The 21477-nt window shown below is 38.5% G+C and overlaps 1 protein-coding gene across 2 annotated transcripts in view; it reads left to right on the forward strand.

The window, feature by feature from the left end:
• tbc1d32 (TBC1 domain family, member 32) overlaps positions 1-21156 on the forward strand; it is a 68937-nt gene extending 47781 nt beyond the window's left edge. For both annotated transcript variants that reach the window (XM_046835877.1, XM_046835876.1), the window contains exons 32-34: positions 2519-2659; positions 10525-10713; positions 20916-21156. In XM_046835877.1, coding sequence (XP_046691833.1) covers positions 2519-2659; positions 10525-10713; positions 20916-21035 — 450 coding nt within the window. In that variant the 3' untranslated portion in view covers positions 21036-21156. The remainder of the gene's footprint in view (positions 1-2518; positions 2660-10524; positions 10714-20915) is intronic.
• Positions 21157-21477: the final 321 nt, after the last annotated feature.

Below are 21477 nucleotides of genomic sequence, written 5' to 3' on the forward strand. Positions count from 1 at the left end.
CATAAACATTGTTTACTTTAAGAAATTTTACACTTTTATGCACAAAATGAGCTCATTTCATTAAAAGAATGAATAAATAAACGTCCCAACACTGGAAGACACGCTTTTATCACTAAAATTGGTGTTTGAAACCGAATAAAATACACACTGAGACAACTTTAATTCTTCGACCGCTAGCGAGAGTGAGGCATCTTACAGGACGAGAGATACGCTCATCCCAGCTACGCGTCCAACCTGTATCGTACATCGTACACTGCTGCCTGTCGCGCAAAATCTTCCATATTTTTACAATTTTGTCGTATCGCTATCGTCATCCTAACATCTAAAAATCGTAAGTCGAACCATCGTAACTCGGGGACCATCTGTATAGTGAATCATACATGTAGTACATATAAAGAGTAAAAGTTGCTTATATCTTTGATACTCAGTAAAACTGGAAAGTAGCCAAAATATCAGTTAAGTACAGTAACAAAGTGCATTTAGTCAAACACTTCACACCACTAGTATTTACCACGAAAAGCACATCTAGAAGTGTTTATTTACTTTCTTCCAACACAATTTGCCAACAAATCCAATTTCATTTACGAGAATATTTCATACTTTTTATTATTTTTTAAATAAATTTCTAGTTATGTTTGATGTTGGAAAACATCTTTAGAGTTTCTTAGCACTTATATTATAGTCCTAAGGAAAGTTGCAGCTTTTGCCTCCGACTGTTACACAGGTCTGACACTCGCGACTCTTTCCAACATTAATAAAGTCATAATAAAGTAACGGTACACAAAATTCACGGTTCGGTTCATACCTCTGTTTTTGAGTCACGGTTCGGTTCAATTTCAATACAGTTAGGTTAAAGAAATTGCTTGTTTTTTTTTGTTTTTTTATTATTAACACCCTTTATTATTATTAACATTTGTGAGCATCAAGAGTTTAAAAGAATTTTAAATAAAATCCCTGCTTGGTTAAATAATATATAAAATAATATTTAATCAAAAATTTTATAAATGACATTTGTCAGGCCTCATTTGGGTAATACAGATGTGTATACAAGTGTGTGTGGGTTTGTTTTACATTTAATATGTAATTTTCTAAAGATATGATCTACTTAACTGTTCTACTTCTTTCAGCATACATCAACAGATATCTTCCTTCCCTCCATCCCTCATTTATTTACTCCCTGGATATACGGAATTGTCAGGATTTTCTCTTTTTAATAGAAATTCTTGAAGCTGTACATAAAAGAAAAAAGAATCAATAGCGCGAGAGTTTTTGCAACGTGCAACAAATCGCATTTGGGGGCACTAAATAGTGACACTGCGCTAACTCTAGTTTTTTTTCCATACCCCTGGCTTTGTCGTGTATGTTTTCACGTTTAATAAGAATAAAAAAACAAAACAAACAGTGATGCTGCTCTCCAAGTGCGAGGCAGAGACTTTGCGGCGAAGTTGCGGCGAGCCACTTAATTCGTTGGTGAGGGAAGTTAGATTTTAAACATGTAAACTTTCTTTCTTTCGGCTTCTCCCATTAGGGGTCACCACAGCGGATCATCTGTGTTCATGATCCGCATGTTCGATTTAGCACATGTTTTTACGCTGGATGCCCTTCCTAACGCAACCCTCCCTATTTATCCAGGCTTGGGACCGGCACTAAGAGTGCACTGGCTTGTGCAACCCTAATGGCTGGGGTTGGTTCCCTGACTGGGGATCGAACATGGGGTGCAGCGGTGAGAGCGCCGCATCCTAACCACTAGACCACCAGGGAACCCCTCAGATTTTAAACATGTACCGCACAGAAAAAAGATTGCAGTTGGTACGCGTGTGCACCAAACCGAAAGCCCTGTACCAAAACTGTTCGTTACAGACACGTATTCCTTACACCCCTAATCAATAGTAATAATAATACCTGACATGATAATGATACGTGGAGCACCACAGTACAAGTTACTTTGCAACTTACAACAAAGAGGGCAATGCATTTGAAAGTGCACATTAATAAATTAATACATTTGACTGTCGATTTCACTCTGTTAACCAGCGACGCCCCTCTAAGTGGAGTTATTCTACCTGATTGTAACCCAGAGAACCGCATGCAAATCGCAAAGTCTAAAGCGACGATCGTGGGAACGAGGAGAGAAAGGCACAGAGTTCACACCACGATGCGAATCTCTAAATAGGAACGCGATCCTCCGCACAGTGTGCGCCCCTCGCTCCCTCACTACCCCGGCGTCGCTGTCAGAGGCGACGATAATGAAATGCGTAGGCTTCCCTCTGCATGAAAAATGGTTATTCTCATCTCATACCTCTCTTCTGCACAGGCACAGGCACCCAAGTAATGCTCGGCTTATTAACTCGTATCCAAGCCACAGTAAATCGCTCAAATTAGAAATAAAAGCTAGAGAGAGACGGGTATATAATGCAGTATTAACAGGTATTGGATCTACTCAGCATTCAGATTTGTTTGTATTTTCTGATGTCATTGCGGCACAGCAGTAACAAAGTTATAAATCCGTCTGCTGCAGGAGCACATTCCAGCCGAGATGGCTCAGTCGGGCGTCCCCCCTCTGTACTCGTGCACCGCTCACTACGTTGAGATGCTGCTAAAATCCGAAGTGCCTCTGGTCTCCTCCGCATTCAGGATGTCCGGCTTCACTCCGTCCCAGGTACAGAACGCCTCACACCTCTTATTCTGACCTCTGCAGCCCCATCCGGTGGCTCTCGGTGTTAATGACCAAACAATATCGCTCACTCTTATTTCAGTTTTTCAAGCAGCACATATTTAAACCTTGGGATCACTGAGCTTAATCTGTACAGAATATCAACGTATTTCCTGAAAGTTCAATGAGGGAACATTCGAAATTAGCCACAATATGAACAAACTCACTAGCAGGCTTAGGAACTGTTTAACAAGTTGAAACTGAGCTGATTTCAGTCGAGCAGGATTTCTCACTGCCACCTTCCACACAGCAATTGTGTCACGCTTGGTATTCTGGAGTGTCGACTTCTAGCCGTCGCTCCTCGGATTGGGTGCTTTGTTCATCGCCCTCTGAATTTCTTTCCTCAAAGCAGTGAGAGCATTTAATGCACATGGAAGAGAATGTAGATTTAGACTTTATTTCAAATGGTCAAAAATATTGAAAGCTAACCAAGGAATAGGTATAAATAAAGTAAAATAGTTGATATTATTAACTATTATTATTATTATTTACAAGTAGTAGTATTTAGTAGTAGCAGTAGTAGTATTATTAGTATCATGTTTTATTGGTATTAGTAGTATTTAGCAGTAGTAGAATCAGTAGTAGTAGCAGCATTTACAGTAAGTCTCTATTAATGGATAAATCTTCACTGGTACTCTCGATTACAAACTGAAGATAAATCAGCCTACAACTCTGTTGTTTCTTTTTTTTTTTAAACAACACAAACTTGGGTAGTGTTAGTTTAATTGGTTTAGGAAGAGAACGGCCTTCACTCGTCCCTTCAAGACAGAGAAAAGCCTTGAAGTATACTTACCTTTTATTCTGAGAGAAGGTGGTACCAGTCAAGCAGTGCTGGAGGATCTCAGACAGAGTGGTGCAGTGCGAGGTGTGATGAGGTCATTGAGATAATATGGTGCTGGTCCATTTTTGGCTTTGTAGGCAAGCATCAGTGTTTTAAACTGATACGTGCAGCTGCTAGAATTCAGTGGAGGGAGCAGCAGTGGGGTGGTGTGGGAGAACTTGGGCAGATTGAACACAAGTTGCAGTGGACGTATAGCCTTCAGAGGAAGACCTGCCAGCAGAGAGTTGCAGTAGTCCAGTCTTGAAATGGCAAGAGACTAGTAGTATTTAGTAGTAGTAGTAATATAGTAGTTTTTAGTATTAGTAATAGTATTTAGTGGTAGTAGCAGTAGTATTTAGTAGTAGTATTAGTATTTAGGAGCAGTAGTATTTAGTAGTAGTAATAGTATTTAGTAGTAGTAGTAGCAGTAGTATTTAATAGTAGTAGTATTTAGTAGCAGTATTAGAATTTAGTAGTAGTAGTAGTTTTTAGTAGTAGTAATAGTATTTAGTACTAGTAGTTGTATTTAGTAGTAGTAGTAGTATTTAGTAGTAGTAGCAGTAGTATTTAGTAGTAGTAACAGTATTTAGTAGTAGTAGTTGTTGTATTTAGTATTAGTAATAGTATTAGTATTAGTAGTAGTAGCAGCAGTGGTATTTAGTATTAGTGTTTAGAGCAGTGGTGTTTAGTAGTGGTAGCAGTGGTGTTTAATAGTAGTAGTATTTAGTAGTAGTATTAGTATTTAGTATTAGTAGTAGTTTTTAGTAGTAGTAATAGTATTTAGTAGTAGTAGTAGTGTTGAGTAGTAGTAGTAGTATTTAGTAGTAGTAGCAGTAGTATTTAGTAGTAGTAACAGTATTTAGCAGTAGTAGTTGTATTTAGTAGTAGTAATAGTATTTAGTATTAGTAGTAGTTTTTAGTAGTAGTAATAGTATTTAGTAGTAGTAGTGGTATTTAGTAGTAGTAATAGTATTTAGTATTAGTATTAGTATTGAGTATTAGTAGTAGTTTTTAGTAGTAGTAATAGTGTTTAGTAGTAGTAGTAGTGTTGAGTAGTAGTAGTAGTATTTAGTAGTAGTAGCAGTGGTATTTAGTAGTAGTAATGGTATTTAGTAGTAGTAGTAGTAGTATTTAGTAGTAGTAGTGGTTTTTAGTAGTAGTAATGGTATTTAGTAGTAGTGGTTTTTAGTAGTAGTAATGGTATTTAGTAGTAGTAGTAGTGTTTAGTAGTAGTAACAGTGTTTAGTAGTAGTAATAATATAGTAGTTTTAGTATTAGTAATAGTATTTAGTGGTAGTAGCAGTAGTATTTAGTAGTAGTATTAGTATTGAGTATTAGTAGTAGTTTTAGTATTTAGTAGCAGTAATAGTATTTAGTAGCAGCAGCAGCAGTGGTATTTAATAGTAGTAGTATTTAGTAGCAGTATTAGAATTTAGTAGTAGTAGTGGTTTTTAGTAGTAGTAACAGTATTTAGTAGTAGTAGTTGTTGTATTTAGTAGTAGCAGCAGTAGTATTTAGTAGTAGCAGCAGTATTTAGTAGCAGTAATAGTATTTAGTAGCAGTAGTTGTTGTATTTAGTATTAGTAATAGTATTTAGTAGTAGCAGCAGTGGTATTTAGTAGTAGTAGTGTTTAGTAGCAGTAGTATTTAGCAGCAGTAGCAGTGGTATTTAATAGTAGTAGTATTTAGTAGCAGTATTTAGTAGTAGTGGTATTTAGTATTAGTAGTAGTTTTTAGTAGTAGTATTTAGTAGTAGCAGTAGTAGTATTTAGTAGCAGTAGTAGTATTTAGCAGCAGTAGTAGTAGCAGCAGCAGTAGCAGCAGTATTTAGTAGCAGTAGCAGTGGTGTTTAGTAGTAGTATTTAGCAGCAGTAGTAGTATTTAGTAGTAGCAGTGGTATTTAGTAGTAGTAATGGTATTTAGTAGTAGTAGTGGTGTTGAGTAGTAGTAGTAGTATTTAGTAGTAGCAGTAGTATTTAGTAGTAGTAGTAATAGTGTTTAGTAGTAGTAGTAATAGTATTTAGTAGTAGTAGTTGTTGTTGTATTTTGTAGTAGTAATAGTATTTAGTAGTAGTAGTAGTTTTAGTATTTAGTAGTAGTAGTTTTAGTATTTAGTAGTAGTAATAGTATTTAGTAGTAGTAGTTGTTGTATTTAGTAGGCATATTCAGTAGTAGTTAATAGTAATTATTTGGTAGTAATTAGTAGTATTTACTAGTTGTGGTGGTGTTAATGGTGTCTGCGGTAGTTGTAATAGTAGTGGTAATTTAGTAGTATGTAGTAGTGTCTCACATGATAATAATAAATGTATTAGTCCTTGAAGAAGGCATCTAATAATGAACAATGATGGCATTATTGGCAGTCAGGGAGGACCGATTGCATCATCTCTTTCATGTTTATTGAACGACCTTGAACCTTGTCTTGTGCTTAAAACATCTAAAGAAAGTCATTCCACAGCATGAAGCTTTAAATCAAAAGTAAAAGGTTTGTCATTGATTTTCCTCCTATTCATCTCAGGTCCCTTTTTTTTAAGGCTGACATGATTTCTGCCACCAGAGAGGAAATTCTTGTGCTTTATTCCTCCGGTGTGTCTGGAGTCTGGGTGCTCTTAAGTCAGTCCACGTCCACATCAGGACTTCTGCTACTGCCGGGAATTACATGGAGAAATAAATACGACAAAGTTACATACTGTATGAAGGGCATTTTTAATGTTCGGGCGACTGATTATAAATATTCGAACGCCCTGGGCCAAGTGAAATGCTTTCGAGTGGTGAGGAAGTGAACTTCGAATGCGAATAAAAGCAGCACCAGCGAACGAATCTAGGAAAGAAAGTGAGTCGAAATTGAGTATCACCTCTATCACAGAAGGGCAGCTGGCTCTGCTTGACATTCCCGATTCCACAAAGCTGCAAAACAGCCAGAGGGCGATGTAGATTCAGTCAGTGATGATATTCTGTGTGCTGAAGACAGACAGACAGACAGGCAGACAGACAGACAGGCAGGCAGACAAACCTTTAAACAGACAGACAGACAGACAGACAGACAGACAAACATTTAGACAGACAGACAGACAGACAGACAGACAGATAGACAGATAGATAGATAGATAGATAGATAGATAGATAGATAGATAGATAGATAGATAGATAGTTAGTTTATATAAATAGCAACAGAATGCAGTTTAGCATCTACCAGAAGTGCAAAAAGTAGCAATTGTGCAAATTGACAAGTGCAGATCGATAATAAATATGCAACTATATGTATATAAATGTATATGTGTATAAACATAAACTATATTGTCAAAAGTATTGGGTCACCTGGTCATAAGTATGTTATGTGATTTTTGAGCATTGCTTCCAAATTTAGTCCCAATTTGCTCTTATAATTCCCTCCACTCTTCTGGGAAGATATTCCACTAGGCTTTAAAGTGTGCTTATGGATATTTGTGTTCATCAGCCACAAGGGTGTTATAAAAGGTACAGTGAGGAAAATAAGTATTTGAACACCCTGCTATTTTGCAAGTTCTTCCACTTAGAAATCATGGAGGGGTCTGAAATTGTCATCGTAGGTGCATGTCCACTGTGAGAGACATAATCTTAAAAAAAAAAATCCAGAAATCACAATGTATGATTTTTTAACTATTTATTTGTATGATACAGCTGCAAATAAGTATTTGAACACCTGAGAAAGTCAATGTTAATATTTGGTACAGTAGCCTTTGTTTGCAATTACAGAGGTCAAAGGTTTCTTGTAGTTTTTCACCAGGTTTGCACACACTGCAGGAGGGATTTTGGCCTCCTCCACACAGATCTTCTCTAGATCAGTCAGGTTTCTGGCCTGTCGCTGAGAAACACAGAGTTTGAGCTCCCTCCAAAGATTCTCTATTGGGTTTAGGTCTGAATACTGGCTAGGCCACACCAGAACCTTGATATGCTTCTTACAGAGCCACTCCTTGGTTATCCTGGCTGTGTGCTTGGTCATTGTCATGTTGGAAGACCCAGCCTCGACCCATCTTCAATGCTCTAACTGAGGCAAGGAGGTTGTTCCCCAAAATCTCGCAATACATGGCCCCGGTCATCCTCTCCTTAATACAGTGCAGTCGCCCTGTCCCATGTGCAGAAAAACACCCCAAAGCATGATGCTACCACCCCATGCTTCACAGTAGGGATGGTGTTCTTGGGATGGTACTCATCATTCTTCTTCCTCCAAACACGTTTAGTGGAATTATGACCCAAAAGTTCTATTTTGGTCTCATCTGACCACATGACTTTCTCCCATGACTCCTCTGGATCATCCAAATGGTCATTGGCAAACTTAAGGCGTGCCTGGACATGTGCTGGTTTAAGCAGGGGAACCTTCTGTGCCATGCATGATTTCAAACCATTATGTCTTAGTGTATTACCAACAGTAACCTTGGAAACGGTGGTCCCAGCTCTTTTCAGGTCATTGACCAGCTCCTCCCGTGTAGTTCTGGGCTGATTTCTCACCTTCCTTAGGATCATTGAGACCCCACGGTGAGATCTTGCATGGAGCCCCAGTCCGAGGAGATTGACAGTCATGTTTAGCTTCTTCCATTTTCGAATGATTGCTCCAACAGTGGACCTTTTTTCACCAAGCTGCTTGGCAATTTCCCCGTAGCCCTTTCCAGCCTTGTGGAGGTGTACAATTTTGTCTCTAGTGTCTTTGGACAGCTCTTTGGTCTTGGCCATGTTAGTAGTTGGATTCTTACTGATTGTATGGGGTGGACAGGTGTCTTTATGCAGCTAACGACCTCAAACAGGTGCATCTAATTTAGGATAATAAATGTAGTGGAGGAGGACATTTTAAAGGCAGACTAACAGGTCTTTGAGGGTCAGAATTCTAGCTGATAGACAGGTGTTTAAATACTTTTTTGCAGCTGTATCATACAAATAAATAGTTAAAAAAATCATATATTGTGATTTCTGGATTTCTTTTTTTTAGATTATGTCTCTCACAGTGGACACGCACCTACGATGACAATTTCAGACCCCTCCATGATTTCTAAGTGGGGGAACTTGCAAAATAGCAGGGTGTTCAAATATTTATTTTCCTCACTGTAGGTACTGATGTAGGTGAGGAGACCTGGGGTGCAGTCAGCGTTCACTTTCATCCCAAAGGTGTTCAGTAGGGATGAGATCAGAGCTCTATAGCAGGCCACTTAAGAGCTTCCTCTCCAAAGCATGTCAACCAGATCTTCAAGGAGCTTACTTTGTGCACAGGGGCATCACCATGCAGGAACAGGTTTGGGTTTCCAAGTTCAAGTGAATGCAATGTTTTTATAGCGCCATCTAAAGACGTCCTGTACAATTAAATGCCTCCAGATTTGTGGTAACAGTTGTGGTAACTATTTTTCTCGTATTTTTCCTGGAATCTTGATATACAGCGTCACTCCATTAAACTGATACAATTCTGATTTCAGATTACGCTGACGCCGTTTTTGTATCCTGTTCTTGCGTACTATGTAGAGTGCATGACATTGATATGACCTTGTTTTCTGTTCAGATGAAGAAGAATGTTTAGATGGATGATCTGATTGTTTTTCCTCATTTAGAATGTGCCAAATATCACATTTTATTCCTCTTGCTTTTTCCAAACAATTGCTGTTTTTTTTCTCTCCATTGTATTTTTATTTTTTTAAGCAAATCATAGTTAGCGATTATTTAATGTTTTGGAAACGAATTAGTTTTATTCCCTTAATTCTCACACGCATCTCTTGTGCCCCAAAAAGACCTCTGTCCTGTGGTTTTCCGATGTCCTTTTTGGCTGTAACAAAGTGCTGGCACTTGAGCCTCTTTTTTTTTGTGTGTGTGTTATTTTAATTTGTAACTGAATAAAAGTCAGTAGGAGTAAGACAGAGTACATGTGTGTGAATGAGAGGGAGGGCAGTGGAGGGGTGCGGTTGCAGGGAGAAGAGGTGGAGAAGGTGGAGGAGTTCAGGTACATGGGGTCAACAGTGCAAAGTAATGTAGGGTGTGTTAGAGAAGTGAAGAAAAGAGTGCAGGCAGGGTGGAGTGGGTGGAGAAGAGTGACAGGAGTGATTTGTGATAGAAGAGTATCTGTGACAGTGAAAGGGAAAGTTTATAGGACTGAGGTGAGACCTGCGATGTTGTATAGATTAGAGACAGCGGCATTGACTAAAAGACAGGAGGTGGAGCTGGAGGTAGCAGAGCTGAAGATGTTGAGATTTTCGTTGGGAGTGACGACGATGGACAGGATTAGAAATGAGGTTATTAGAGGGACAGCACATGTAGGACATTTTGGAGACAAGGTGAGGGAGATTAAGATGGTTTGGACATGTGCAGAGGAGGGACATGGGGTATATCGGTAGGAGAATGCTGAGGATGGAGCCACCAGGAAAAAGGAAAAGAGGAAGACCAAGGAGGAGGTTTATGGATGTGGTGAGGGAAGACATGCAGGTAGTTGGTGTGAAAGAGGCAGATGTAGAGGACAGAGGGGTATGGAGACAGATGATCTGCTGTGGCGCTCCTAATGGTAGCAGTCGAAAGAAAAACATTGCAATTTGTAAAGGTGTTTCTTTAATTAAAAACAGCTAATTTAAGATTTATATCCCCTTTATATTCCCCCCCACCACCACTGTTACAAAAAAATATCTACTTTTACTTTCACTTGAGTAGATTTTTAGACCGGTAACTTTACTTGTACTTAAGTAAATTTTTATTTACTTATTCTTGAGTAGAATACTATACTGTGACTATAGAAATCTCGGAATTCTAAACTTTTTTTTTTGTTACCATTTTATATCCTTCAGTATTGTGGATTGTTTTGCTGCTAATTTCCAGCACTGCCCCGTCCTGCACCATGACACAGTTCAGAACTCTTCTTGAACTAACATCTGGCTGCCGTTTGGTATTGATTCTGTTTAATAATTCAGGGTGTTGACATTGTGTGCTCTATTGACTGTTCTCTCTCTTCGTCTCTCTCTCTTTCTTTCTTTCTCTTTTATAAATGAAGATGTGTTTGCAATGGCTCACTCAGTGTTTCTGGAACTACCTGGACTGGCCTGAGATCTGCCACTACGTGACCACGTGCATCATCATGGGCGTCGACTACCAAGTGTACATGTGTGTTGCCGTGCTGAAGCACCTCCAGCAGGACATCCTGCAGCACACACAGACTCAGGACCTGCAGCTCTTCCTTAAGGTGAGGCTTCCATTTCCAATTGCACGGATTGTGGTCATGACTACGGCGCCCTGATTTAACTGAGAAAATTTCAATACCAAAATCAACCACCATAGCAGCATAAAATATTCTAAATCCTGTTTTGCATGTTGTTATAGGTAAATAATCAAATACAGGATGGGGGTTTTGTAAAGACATGGCGTATTTCTATGACCCTGAAGTTGATTATATTCATATAAACGTTTTTTCTTCTATAGCAATTACAGTTTTTAATAATTAAATCCTATTTTTTTTAATAAACAGTAAGCAGGATTTTTTGCATGAACTTGGTTGCATGACTATAAAAACTTTAATATAAGAAATAAAATAATTTTAAATATTACAATTTTAAAGACTTTGAAGTTTGTGGTTTCTGAACATCCAATTCTACATTTAGTCTCAATTTGCTGCTGTGATAACCTTCAATCTTCTGAGATGGTGTTCCTCTAGATTTTGTGGAGATTTGCGCTCATTCTGCTCCAAGGGTGTCAGTAAAGTTGTGAACTGATGTAGATGAGGTGAGGAGGCCTGGGGAGGGTTTAGAATTCCAAGTCATTTCAAAGGTGTTCAGTCAGGTTGAGGTCAGAGCTCTATAGCAGGCCAATCAAGATCTTCTACTCCAACCCATGTTAAGCATATCTCCATGGAGCTGGCTTTGAGTACAGGGCCATTGTCATGCTTGACCTGGATTGGGTCACCCAGTGCATCAAGTAATGTAAAAACTTGATGCTACTGTACCTACTGTGGCCAAAATGAGAAGTACAAAAAATATGAGCAAATCGGAAATACGAAATAAATCCAAAAACAAATAAACAAATTAGAAAATGACAATTCAGACAAATCAGATAAGGTAGGTATAGCTTGTGAATAAAATACTTATCGCTTAATGAACAAGACACCTGTAATTCAAGTTATACAGGAAGTAGGACATTTTTTATCTTATAACTTATAACTAATCTCATGAGTTCTGCGTTTTGCTTTAACACAATTTTTTTTCCACCAGTGCAACTTACATTTCATAAATATGAATAAATATTTTTACACTTTTACACACACGTGCTAACTTTCTCCTGCCGCAGCCTGTTGTACTTCCTGTATATCTTGAATGACAGGTGTCTCGTCCAATGAGCAGTAAGCATTTCATTCGCAAACTATACCTGCCTCTTCTGCTTTGTCTGACTTGTTGTTGTGTTGTTGCTATTTAAAGAAAACATGCTTTTGAATTGAATTTGTTGTTGAATTCATTAATTTGTTTTTCGAATTTGTTAATTTGTTTTTGAAATTGTTTATTTGTTTTGTACTTCTTGGCCATCATAGCTACCATATCCAAAGACTTCCTATACAATCGTGTGCCTCTGTATATTTTTCAAAATTGTCTAGACCACCCCATCATAAGCAAACAAAAGAAAATAGACTAAAAGTTTGGAAGTGGAAGATCTCGAGTGGCCTCCTATAGAAGTGTAACTTCAAGCCTACAGAACATCTCTGGTATGAAATGGAATGCTAGCTGCACCCCAGGTCTCCTCACCTTACCTACATCAGTACCTGACTTTACTAACACCCTTCTGGCTGAATAAATCTTCACAAGCACACTCCAAAATCTAGTGAAACATCTTACCAGAAGAGTGGAGAATACAAGAGCAAATGGAGACTTAATGTAAAATTTGGGGTGCTCCAATAACCGATACCAATCTTATGGTCAGGTTTTCACAAACTTTTGTCTACATAGTGTATATCATTATATGCTAATGTAAAATATATATATATATATATATATATATATATATATATATATATAATATAATTATATGTACATACTATATATATATATATATATATATATATATATATATATATATATATATATATATATATATATATATATATATAGTATGTACATATAATTATATTATATATATATTTTACATTAGCATATGATGATTTTTCTATTTATTTTTTTGCTGAAACTCTCTGAAGCTAGACTCAGAGCAAGGACACAAAATGATTCTGGATAACTCGGCTGAAATGTGAATATAATCCCATCCTTTGTTCTTCTAAATTTAAAAGCAATTCCCTATCTCTGTGTGAAGCTTTCAGCACTCTGAAACCCTGGCACAGTAGAGTGCATGAGAGAAGTTCAGAGCTTTTCCCATGTCGACTGTTTTCAGACTTTTTTTTTTGCTTCTTTATTATTAATAATACCTTTAATGTCTTCGCAAAGTGATTAGGACTGAAATGCTTGATTTCAGTGCAAGCTCTTACTCTGTGAGTTCCCCAGGCCATTTTCTCTGGAGCAGCGGGAGTTTATTCATCAAAAGGCAAAAACATCTGTACAATTTACTTTCAGCGCTAATAACCTTGCTTTTTAATGCTCCGCTCTTTGTTTGTCGTAATGGCTGTTTTTTTAAGCAGTAATCGTTAGAACAAAAGACTTGATTGCCCTTTTTTAAGATTACATGAGAGTCTTAGATGAGTTAGTTTAGTGAAATTGCATTTATGGAACTGTAGGACTTTTAGTTTACCCAGTGTTCTTTACAACATACAGCAATTATTGTCTAAATAACTGGCAGCGGAAATGAGTACACCATCAGTCAGCATGTCAAAACTTTGTCCAAAGTGTCAGTATTGTGTGTGAGCATCATTGTTCTGCACTGCTTTAATCCTCCTGGGCATGAAATTTACCAGAGCTGCACAGGTTGTTGCTGGGATCCTCTTTCACTCCTCCAAATGGCCCTTCTACATCTTCCGCTTGAGGAGGCCCCACAGGTGCTCAATAGGGTTCAGGTGTGGAGACATACTTGACCACTCTCTCACCTTCAGCAAGGCAGTGGTCATCTTTCCGGTGTGTTTGTGGTCGTTGTTATGTTGGAAAACTGCTGTTCAGCCCGGTTTCTAAATAGAGGGCATATTGTTCTGCCTCAGAATGTCATAGTAAATGTTAAAATCCTTGTTTCCCTCAGTGAACCACAGCTTCCCAGTACCAGCAGCACTTGTGCAGCCCCAGACCATGATGCTACCACCACCATGCTTAACTGTAGGCAAAACACAATTTTCTTGGTTCTCTTTACCAGGGCGTCACCACACATGCTGGACACCATCTGAGCCAAACAGGTTTATCTTAGTCTCATCAGACTACAGACAACATGGTTCCAGTAATTCATGCTCTTGGTCTTCAGCAAACTGTTTGAGGGCTTTCTTGTTAGCCAGCTTTAGAAAATACTTTCTTCTGGGACGACGGCCTGCAAACCGACTTGTTGCAGTGTGCGTCGTACCTTCCTCTTCTGCAACCTCTAAAGCAATGCTGCAGCACTCATGCGTCTGTTACTTGAAGCAGCTTCTGCACCTGACACACAGCACAAGGAATCAACTTCTTTGACGGAATCTTGCGAGGCCTGTTCCCAGTGATACCCATCTTGGAAAACCTCTGTATGACCCTGGTCACTTTACTGTAACTCAGTTTCAGGGTGTTAACCATCGACTTACAGCCTCTGCCATTTCTGTGGCGAGCAACAATTCGAATTCTAAAATCCTCAGCGTTCTTTACCATGAGGTGCCATGTTGAAAATTCAGTGGTCAGTATGAGAGATTTGTACTCAAAGCACTAAATTTGAACTGCTCTAATACAAGATACATGAATAGGACATGTGGCTTTGAATGGCTACATGATGTACAGCTGTTTATCACTTAGGGTGTACTCACTTTTGTTGCGAGATATTTAGACAATAATGACTGTATGCTGAGATAATTTTTGAGGGAGAACAAAAAAAATAAGTACGTTTAAATTTGATCGCTGCAACACGTCTCCAAAAAGCTTTTTTGGACAGAGCAAAAAATGACTAAAAGAGGTGGAGGTGTTTTGGTTCTGCAACCAAACAAGGTATTTGGCAACAGGTCAGTAAGGTGTTCGGGTATAAAAAGAGTATCTTAGCGAGGCAGAATTAAGGATTGGCAGAGCTTTACCAATCTGCAAAAAAACGTAATTCCTTTAATATTAAAATGTATTCTTATAATTTTTTTATTGCCTTTTCCTAATTCCAGCATGTCCTGCCATGTTCGAAACAAATATATACAAATATATGTGATAATATTTAAGACAGACAATGTGGACACAGGCTGTGTAGATCCATCCACAGAGCTTTTATTTATTATGTTCAAATCAGGGCTGGATCTAGCCAATTATATTAAGGTGGGCTGGTACAAATAATAGGTGGGCAATCAGTGGTAGTGGCCCCAACACCTTATACAGTTCTCCCCGTAAATAATATTTACAAAGTTATAAAAAAAAATCTGTTTAAAACTGAACAGTAATAACTTAAACCATTAACTGTATGTTAACATAAAATTCAAAAAATCTTGATCCAACAACCAACTTATCAAGTTTAATTTCAAACTTCACTAACAAATTAGATCATTATAAAAAAGTTTCTCTTTTTTTTTTTTTTTACACTTTTATAGAACTTTTTCCTCCAGAAAATGTTTTTTTTTCTAAATCCATAAATTAACCAAAGACAGTAACAAAACATATTCTTTATTACTTTATAACCAACAGCATTCTGAAAACTGTACTGTTGAATAGTAAATGGTTGTTAAATCATGTGAGATAAAGTCAACATCTTTCTTTTGTTGGCACTGGCATATTTCCGACATGGGAAACAGAAGCATGTATCCTCCAGAACAGAGTACTCCAGCCATGATTATGTGCAGAACCTGGGAGGATTAATTGAGTGGGGTACATTACCTAAAGCACGCTTTGAGTAATTAGCTGATATTTGCTGGGATGCCGTATCGTTATTGAAATCGCTAATCGTTTGAACTGGGGCTAAATCAGCCAGGAGATGGGTTTGAAGCAGGGCTTGCCGGAGTAAACTGAAATTAGCCATAGCCTCTGATATGCTAAAGGCAGCATCTCTACAGACGCATGCAGTGCTAGGCTTGCTTAAAACTTTCTTTTGGCTTCTCCCATTAGGGGTCGCCACAGCGGATCATCCGCATGTTTGATTTGGCACGTTTTTACGCTGGATGCCCTTCCTAACGCAAACCTCCCTATTTATCCAAGCTTGGGACCGGCACTTAGAGTGGCTGGGGTTGGTTCCCTGACCGGGGATTGAACTCGGGTCGCAGCGGTGAGAGCGCCGCATCCTAACCACTAGACCACACATCATACATGTCAAGTTGTATCAGCAGCTGAATAAAGTGTGATAAAATTTAATGTCGGTTAAACGAGCAGCTATGATTTATTTTTTTTAGCCAAAGGGGAAAAATAACACAGAAAATCCCAGAATAATTTCTAACTACTGATTGGACAGGCAGCCTACATATGAACAATTATCATTCAGCCCAAAGCCCCACCCCAGCAGAATAGTTTTTTAACCCTACCTTGCATTACTTTTAGTTTGACACACTGACAAGCTTTAGCTCCATACTGACTTTTTAGTATGTGTGTTATTTTTTCCCTTTGGCTAAAAAAATTAAATCAAACTTTGATTGGGTTGGCAAGATGCAAATTTGGATGGGCTAAGCCCACCCCTGCCCATTGTTGCTGCAGGCCCTGGTCCGTTGAGGTCTATGGATTATGGTCAGAAATACAAATTGATCGATCAATTATTGAATGGCAAGACTTTGAAAGGTAACTCTGGCGAGACTGTTGTTTATTAGCACAGTGATTACCGACTGATCATAAATTAAACTTTGTCTGACTTTTGATTTTCTACTTTCTATACCTCTATAAGTATAAGATTTTCTACTTTCTATACGTTATAAAACGTATGTGGATTGTTCTTTTGGTTCTACCTGTAGCTCAGTATGCGAGTTTTATCTGCACCGATTTCTCGTAAGGATGGTTGGATTTGTAGTTGCTGAGTGTTGAAGTCGTAGCTCTGAATTATTTATTGGTAGAACAGAATATAGAGTTTTGAACAGTTTGTATCACAGACTCTTCACAGTAAGGAATAAATCACTTAGGGACATGCTGCTATAGGAACATTACTAGTGACAGGGTGATGGGATGTGACCCCACGAAGCAGATTTGCTGTCGACGACCTCCTTTTCCAATATGAGTGCACCCAACCTGAACTGTGTGTGTACGGAATGAATTAAATTCTTATTCAGAGGTACCACTGCATATATATATATATATATATATATATATATATATATATATATATATATATATATATATATATATATATATATATATACAGTCAGGAAAATAAGTATTTAAACACCCTGCTATTTTGCAAGTTCTCCCACTTAGAAATCATGGAGGGGTCTGAAATTGTCATCGTAGGTGCATGTCCACCGAGAGAGACATAATCTAAAAAAAAAAATCCAGAAATCACAATATATGATTTTTAAACTATTTATTTGTATGATACAGCTGCAAATAAGTATTTGAACACCTGTCTATCAGCTAGAATTCTGACCCTCAAAGACCTGTTAGTCTGCCTTTAAAATGTCCACCTCCACTACATTCATTATCCTAAATTAGATGCACCCGTTTGAGGTCGTTAGCTGCATAAAGACACCTGTCCACCCCATACAATCAGTAAGAATCCAACTACTAACATGGCCAAGACCAAAGAGCTGTCCAAAGACACTAGAGACAAAATTGTACACCTCCACAAGGCTGGAAAGGGCTATGGGGAAATTGCCAAGCAGCTTGGTGAAAAAAGGTCCACTGTTTTTGCAATCATTAGAAAATGGAAGAAGCTAAACATGACTGTCAGTCTCCCTCGGACTGGGGCTCCATGCAAGATCTCACCTCGTGGGGTCTCAATGATCCTAAGGAAGGTAAGGAAATCAGCCCAGAACTACACGGGAGGAGCTGGTCAATGACCTAAAAAGAGCTGGGCCACCGTTTCCAAGGTTACTGTTGGTAATACTGTAGTGGCTCTGTAAGAAGCATTTCAAGGTTCTGGCATGGCCTAGCCAGTCTCCAGACCTAAACCCAATAGAGAATCTTTGGAGGGAGCTCAAACTCTGTGTTTCTCAGCGACAGGCCAGAAACGTGACTGATCTAGGGAAGATCTGTGTGGCGGAGTGGGCCAAAATCCCTCCTGCAGTGTGTGCAAACCTGGTGAAAAACTATAGGAAACGTTTGACTTCTGTAATTGCAAACAAAGGCTACTGTACCAAATATTAACATTGACTTTCTCAGGTGTTCAAATACTTATTTGCAGCTGTATCATACAAATAAATAGTTAAAAAATCATACCTTGTGATTTCTGGATTTTTTTTTTTAGATTATGTCTCTCACAGTGGACATGCACCTACGATGACAATTTCAGACCAACCTAAAATCTGTTTTACCAAAATTTCACCGCAATGTCTCCTGCTCTACCAGAGGGGACAAAACACTGGACCAGGTATACACAAACATACCTGGGGCATAGACAGCCATTCCCCTCCCCCCACTTGGGTCAGTCTGATCACATCTCTTTGTTTATGCTACCCAAATACACACCACTGATCAAACGTGTGAAACCAGCTCTGAGGACAGTAAAGGTATGGCCGTAGGGGGCCATTTCTTCTCTACAGCAACAGTTTCAGGATACTGACTGGAACATGTTCGCCTCACAGGCTACACTGGACTCTCACACAAACATGGACATTTACGCATCATCTGTTTTGGACCATATTAACACGTGCATTGACAATGTCACTACCGTCAAACACGTGAAATGCTTTCCTAACCAGAAGCCGTGAATGAACTCTGAAGTCCGTCTCCTGTTGAAAGCAAGAGATGCTGCCTTTAAATCTGGCAGTGCAGAGGACTACAACAGAGCCAGGGCCAACCTGAAAAGGGGCATCAGGAAAGCAAAACTCACATTCAGACTCCACATAGAAGAGCACTTCCACAACTCTGACCCCAGACGCATGTGGAAAGGCATCCAGTCCATCACAGACTACAAACCTACAGCTCAACCAACCAGCAGTGCCTTCCAACTGAATGAACTTAACCACTTCTTTGCTCTTTTTGACCAAAGCACAGGATATTTTACACCAACCACGGACTCTTCTACTGCTTACAGCCCACTTTCACTCTCAACAACGGACGTCTATACAGTGTTTAGCAGAGTGGATGCACGCAAGGCAGCTGGACCGGATGGCATAAAGGGACGTGTTCTCAGAGCATGCGCTGGACAACTGGCAGAGGTTTTTACTGACATTTTCAACCTGTCACTGGCCCAAGCCACAGTTCCTACATGCCTGAAGACCACTACCATCATACCTGTGCCTAAGCACTCAGCTGCTGAACCTCTGTACAATACATGTACATACTACATAGTATATCTTTTTCACTCCTCATTACATCTGCACTATTTTTATCTATATGTATCTTTATCATTACTGTATATTCTGCCCAACATTTCACATTTATTTGTGTATATAACGTATGTGTGTATATATATATATATATTAGACTGTTTATACAGCTTGCTAACTCCTTAAATGCCATAATCTTGTGATCTTGTAACCTTTCATTTCTGCACATTCCACTTAAATGCCATATCCTCAGAACCATTTCTGAACCTTTACATTTATTCACTGTACGTCTTTATATTTATTCACTGTACTCCTGAATGTCCACACATCTCTGCACTGAAATAGCCTTTATATTTATTCACTGTATATACTTTCATATATACCACTTGCTGTAAATATGCTAGATATTTATCTGCACTGTAAATATGCTAGATATTTATCTGCATCTTTATATATATATATATATATATATATATATATATATATATATATATATATATATATATATATATTATTGGAGAGCCCTGTAGGCAGAAATAAAAGCCATTACGTATTACCGTCAGTGCAAATAGGATATATGAACCCTTTCATATGATATGACACTGATATGATCACGTCTACAGCCGAAATCAAATCTTTCCCAAATCTCTACGGCGCCTCAACCGAGTTTGCGCGTGTCCGCCAATTCACCGCTTGATCGCTGGCTGCGTTTAAGAAAGAAATCAACCATTTTATTAGGCATTTCATTTTAGGCATTGTCAACAATATCACTCGCTATGAGCTAGCTGAGACTCGTTATTTGCTCGCTTTCGCTGACTCCTGCTGTAATTAGTCTCATTTGAGTGTCATTGCCAGACAAACCGCAGTGTGCAGCTGCGTAAAAAAAAAAAAACTGCTTACCCTGCAGCTACCTTTTACTCAACACGCCAAAGCCATAAGAGTTAATTTATCATTTCTTTTATTTGTGCACGTAGTCATGTTCGGTAATTCAGGGAGGCTTCAGTTGAATTTCTTTTTTTTTACGCCAGCGCCTGGATTTAGCGGAGCTGCATGTTAGCTTATGAACAGCATAATGCGTATTAAGCTTTTGGCTGTGTATTGACAGAAATTTGGGAAATTCAACAAAAATTCTTCGCACCTCCAATAGATATCTCTCTAATCGCCTTTTGTGACTTTTGCACATCATTCATTGATAAAAGGTGTATTTTTCACACTGGGTTGCCAAAGCAAAGCTAACTTGTAGGTATAACTATGGTTGCAAAAGAAAACTTTTCATGGGAACTTCAACTGGGGAATTTTGGACATGTTTCTATTTGAAAACTTACCAGGAATTAATGGGAATTCATTAGAAATTTGGGTAAATGTATATAAACTGTAATATACACACACATAAATATAAACATTTAGTTTGGTCATAAACTGACATACATGCAAACTAATACAGATACAAATTCTGAAGTTTGAAAAATAAATGTATGTAATTCCCATAAAAACATGCCAAGGAGGACATTTTTTGACATTATTTTGTGTGTTGTGTGATGTGTGTTATGTTATAGAGGAAAGTACAGTGCATGTAGGGGGCGTGGCCTCAGTAACCCTGCAGTAAGTGTGCTGTGTGCATGTGATTGATAAATGTGTAGGGTAGAAATTCAACTGAAATTACATTAAATCAGGTTGTTTTTAACCAAAATGATGCTACAAGATTTTTTTGGGACTTGAAAGTTCCCCGTTATAGGCTAACCTGCAATTTTGATTGCAATCAATTCCTGTTAATTCCTATGGAAAGGTTCCGGTCTTGAAACTTCCCAGAATTTTGCAACCCTAGGTATAACCAGATATACGGCTCACAATGCCGTTTCCCAAATAATATCCAATCCACACACACTTGACAGCAGGTTTGCTTTGTGTTCCCTGTGCAGGAGGATCCCATCGAGGGCTTCAGAGTGGGCGATTATCTGGAGTACATGGAGAGCCTCGAGCGCAGATACAGGTCCATGGTTCTCATCGACATGAGGAACAGCTTGCTAAAGAACACTTAGTATTCAAAGAACCGGTAAAAAACTTTCGACGGATTGATTGGTTTTGGGTGCAGATTGGAATTTTGTACAATGGCCTTTACAGCTAACTCTCTATTATTAAATTATTTAAATACCATTGAAATATTGCCTCTGTTTTATTTCAGTAAAACCCACAGCTAGTTTCATCTCTGTCTAGGAGGTAGTGTCACCCGAAGCACATCTAACAGCGCTTTTAGGTACCAGGTGGTCTGCATTCTAATGAGGACTGGGCTTGTGCAGCATCTACTGAAGTCAGGTGATGTAGGCAAAGCTGTGCATCTCAACTCATCTAACCTGGAGCTCTACTGTAGGATTTCTATTATTTATTCAAGTATTGAATTATATTTAATACATTCCTGAGCTCTAAATAAGCCAAATTTACAGCACTTGCACCAAGATATGGGGCAGTTGTCACACAAAAAAA

The sequence above is a fragment of the Silurus meridionalis genome, chromosome 23 (genome assembly GCF_014805685.1).
Source record: "Silurus meridionalis isolate SWU-2019-XX chromosome 23, ASM1480568v1, whole genome shotgun sequence".
Taxonomy (NCBI): domain Eukaryota; kingdom Metazoa; phylum Chordata; class Actinopteri; order Siluriformes; family Siluridae; genus Silurus; species Silurus meridionalis.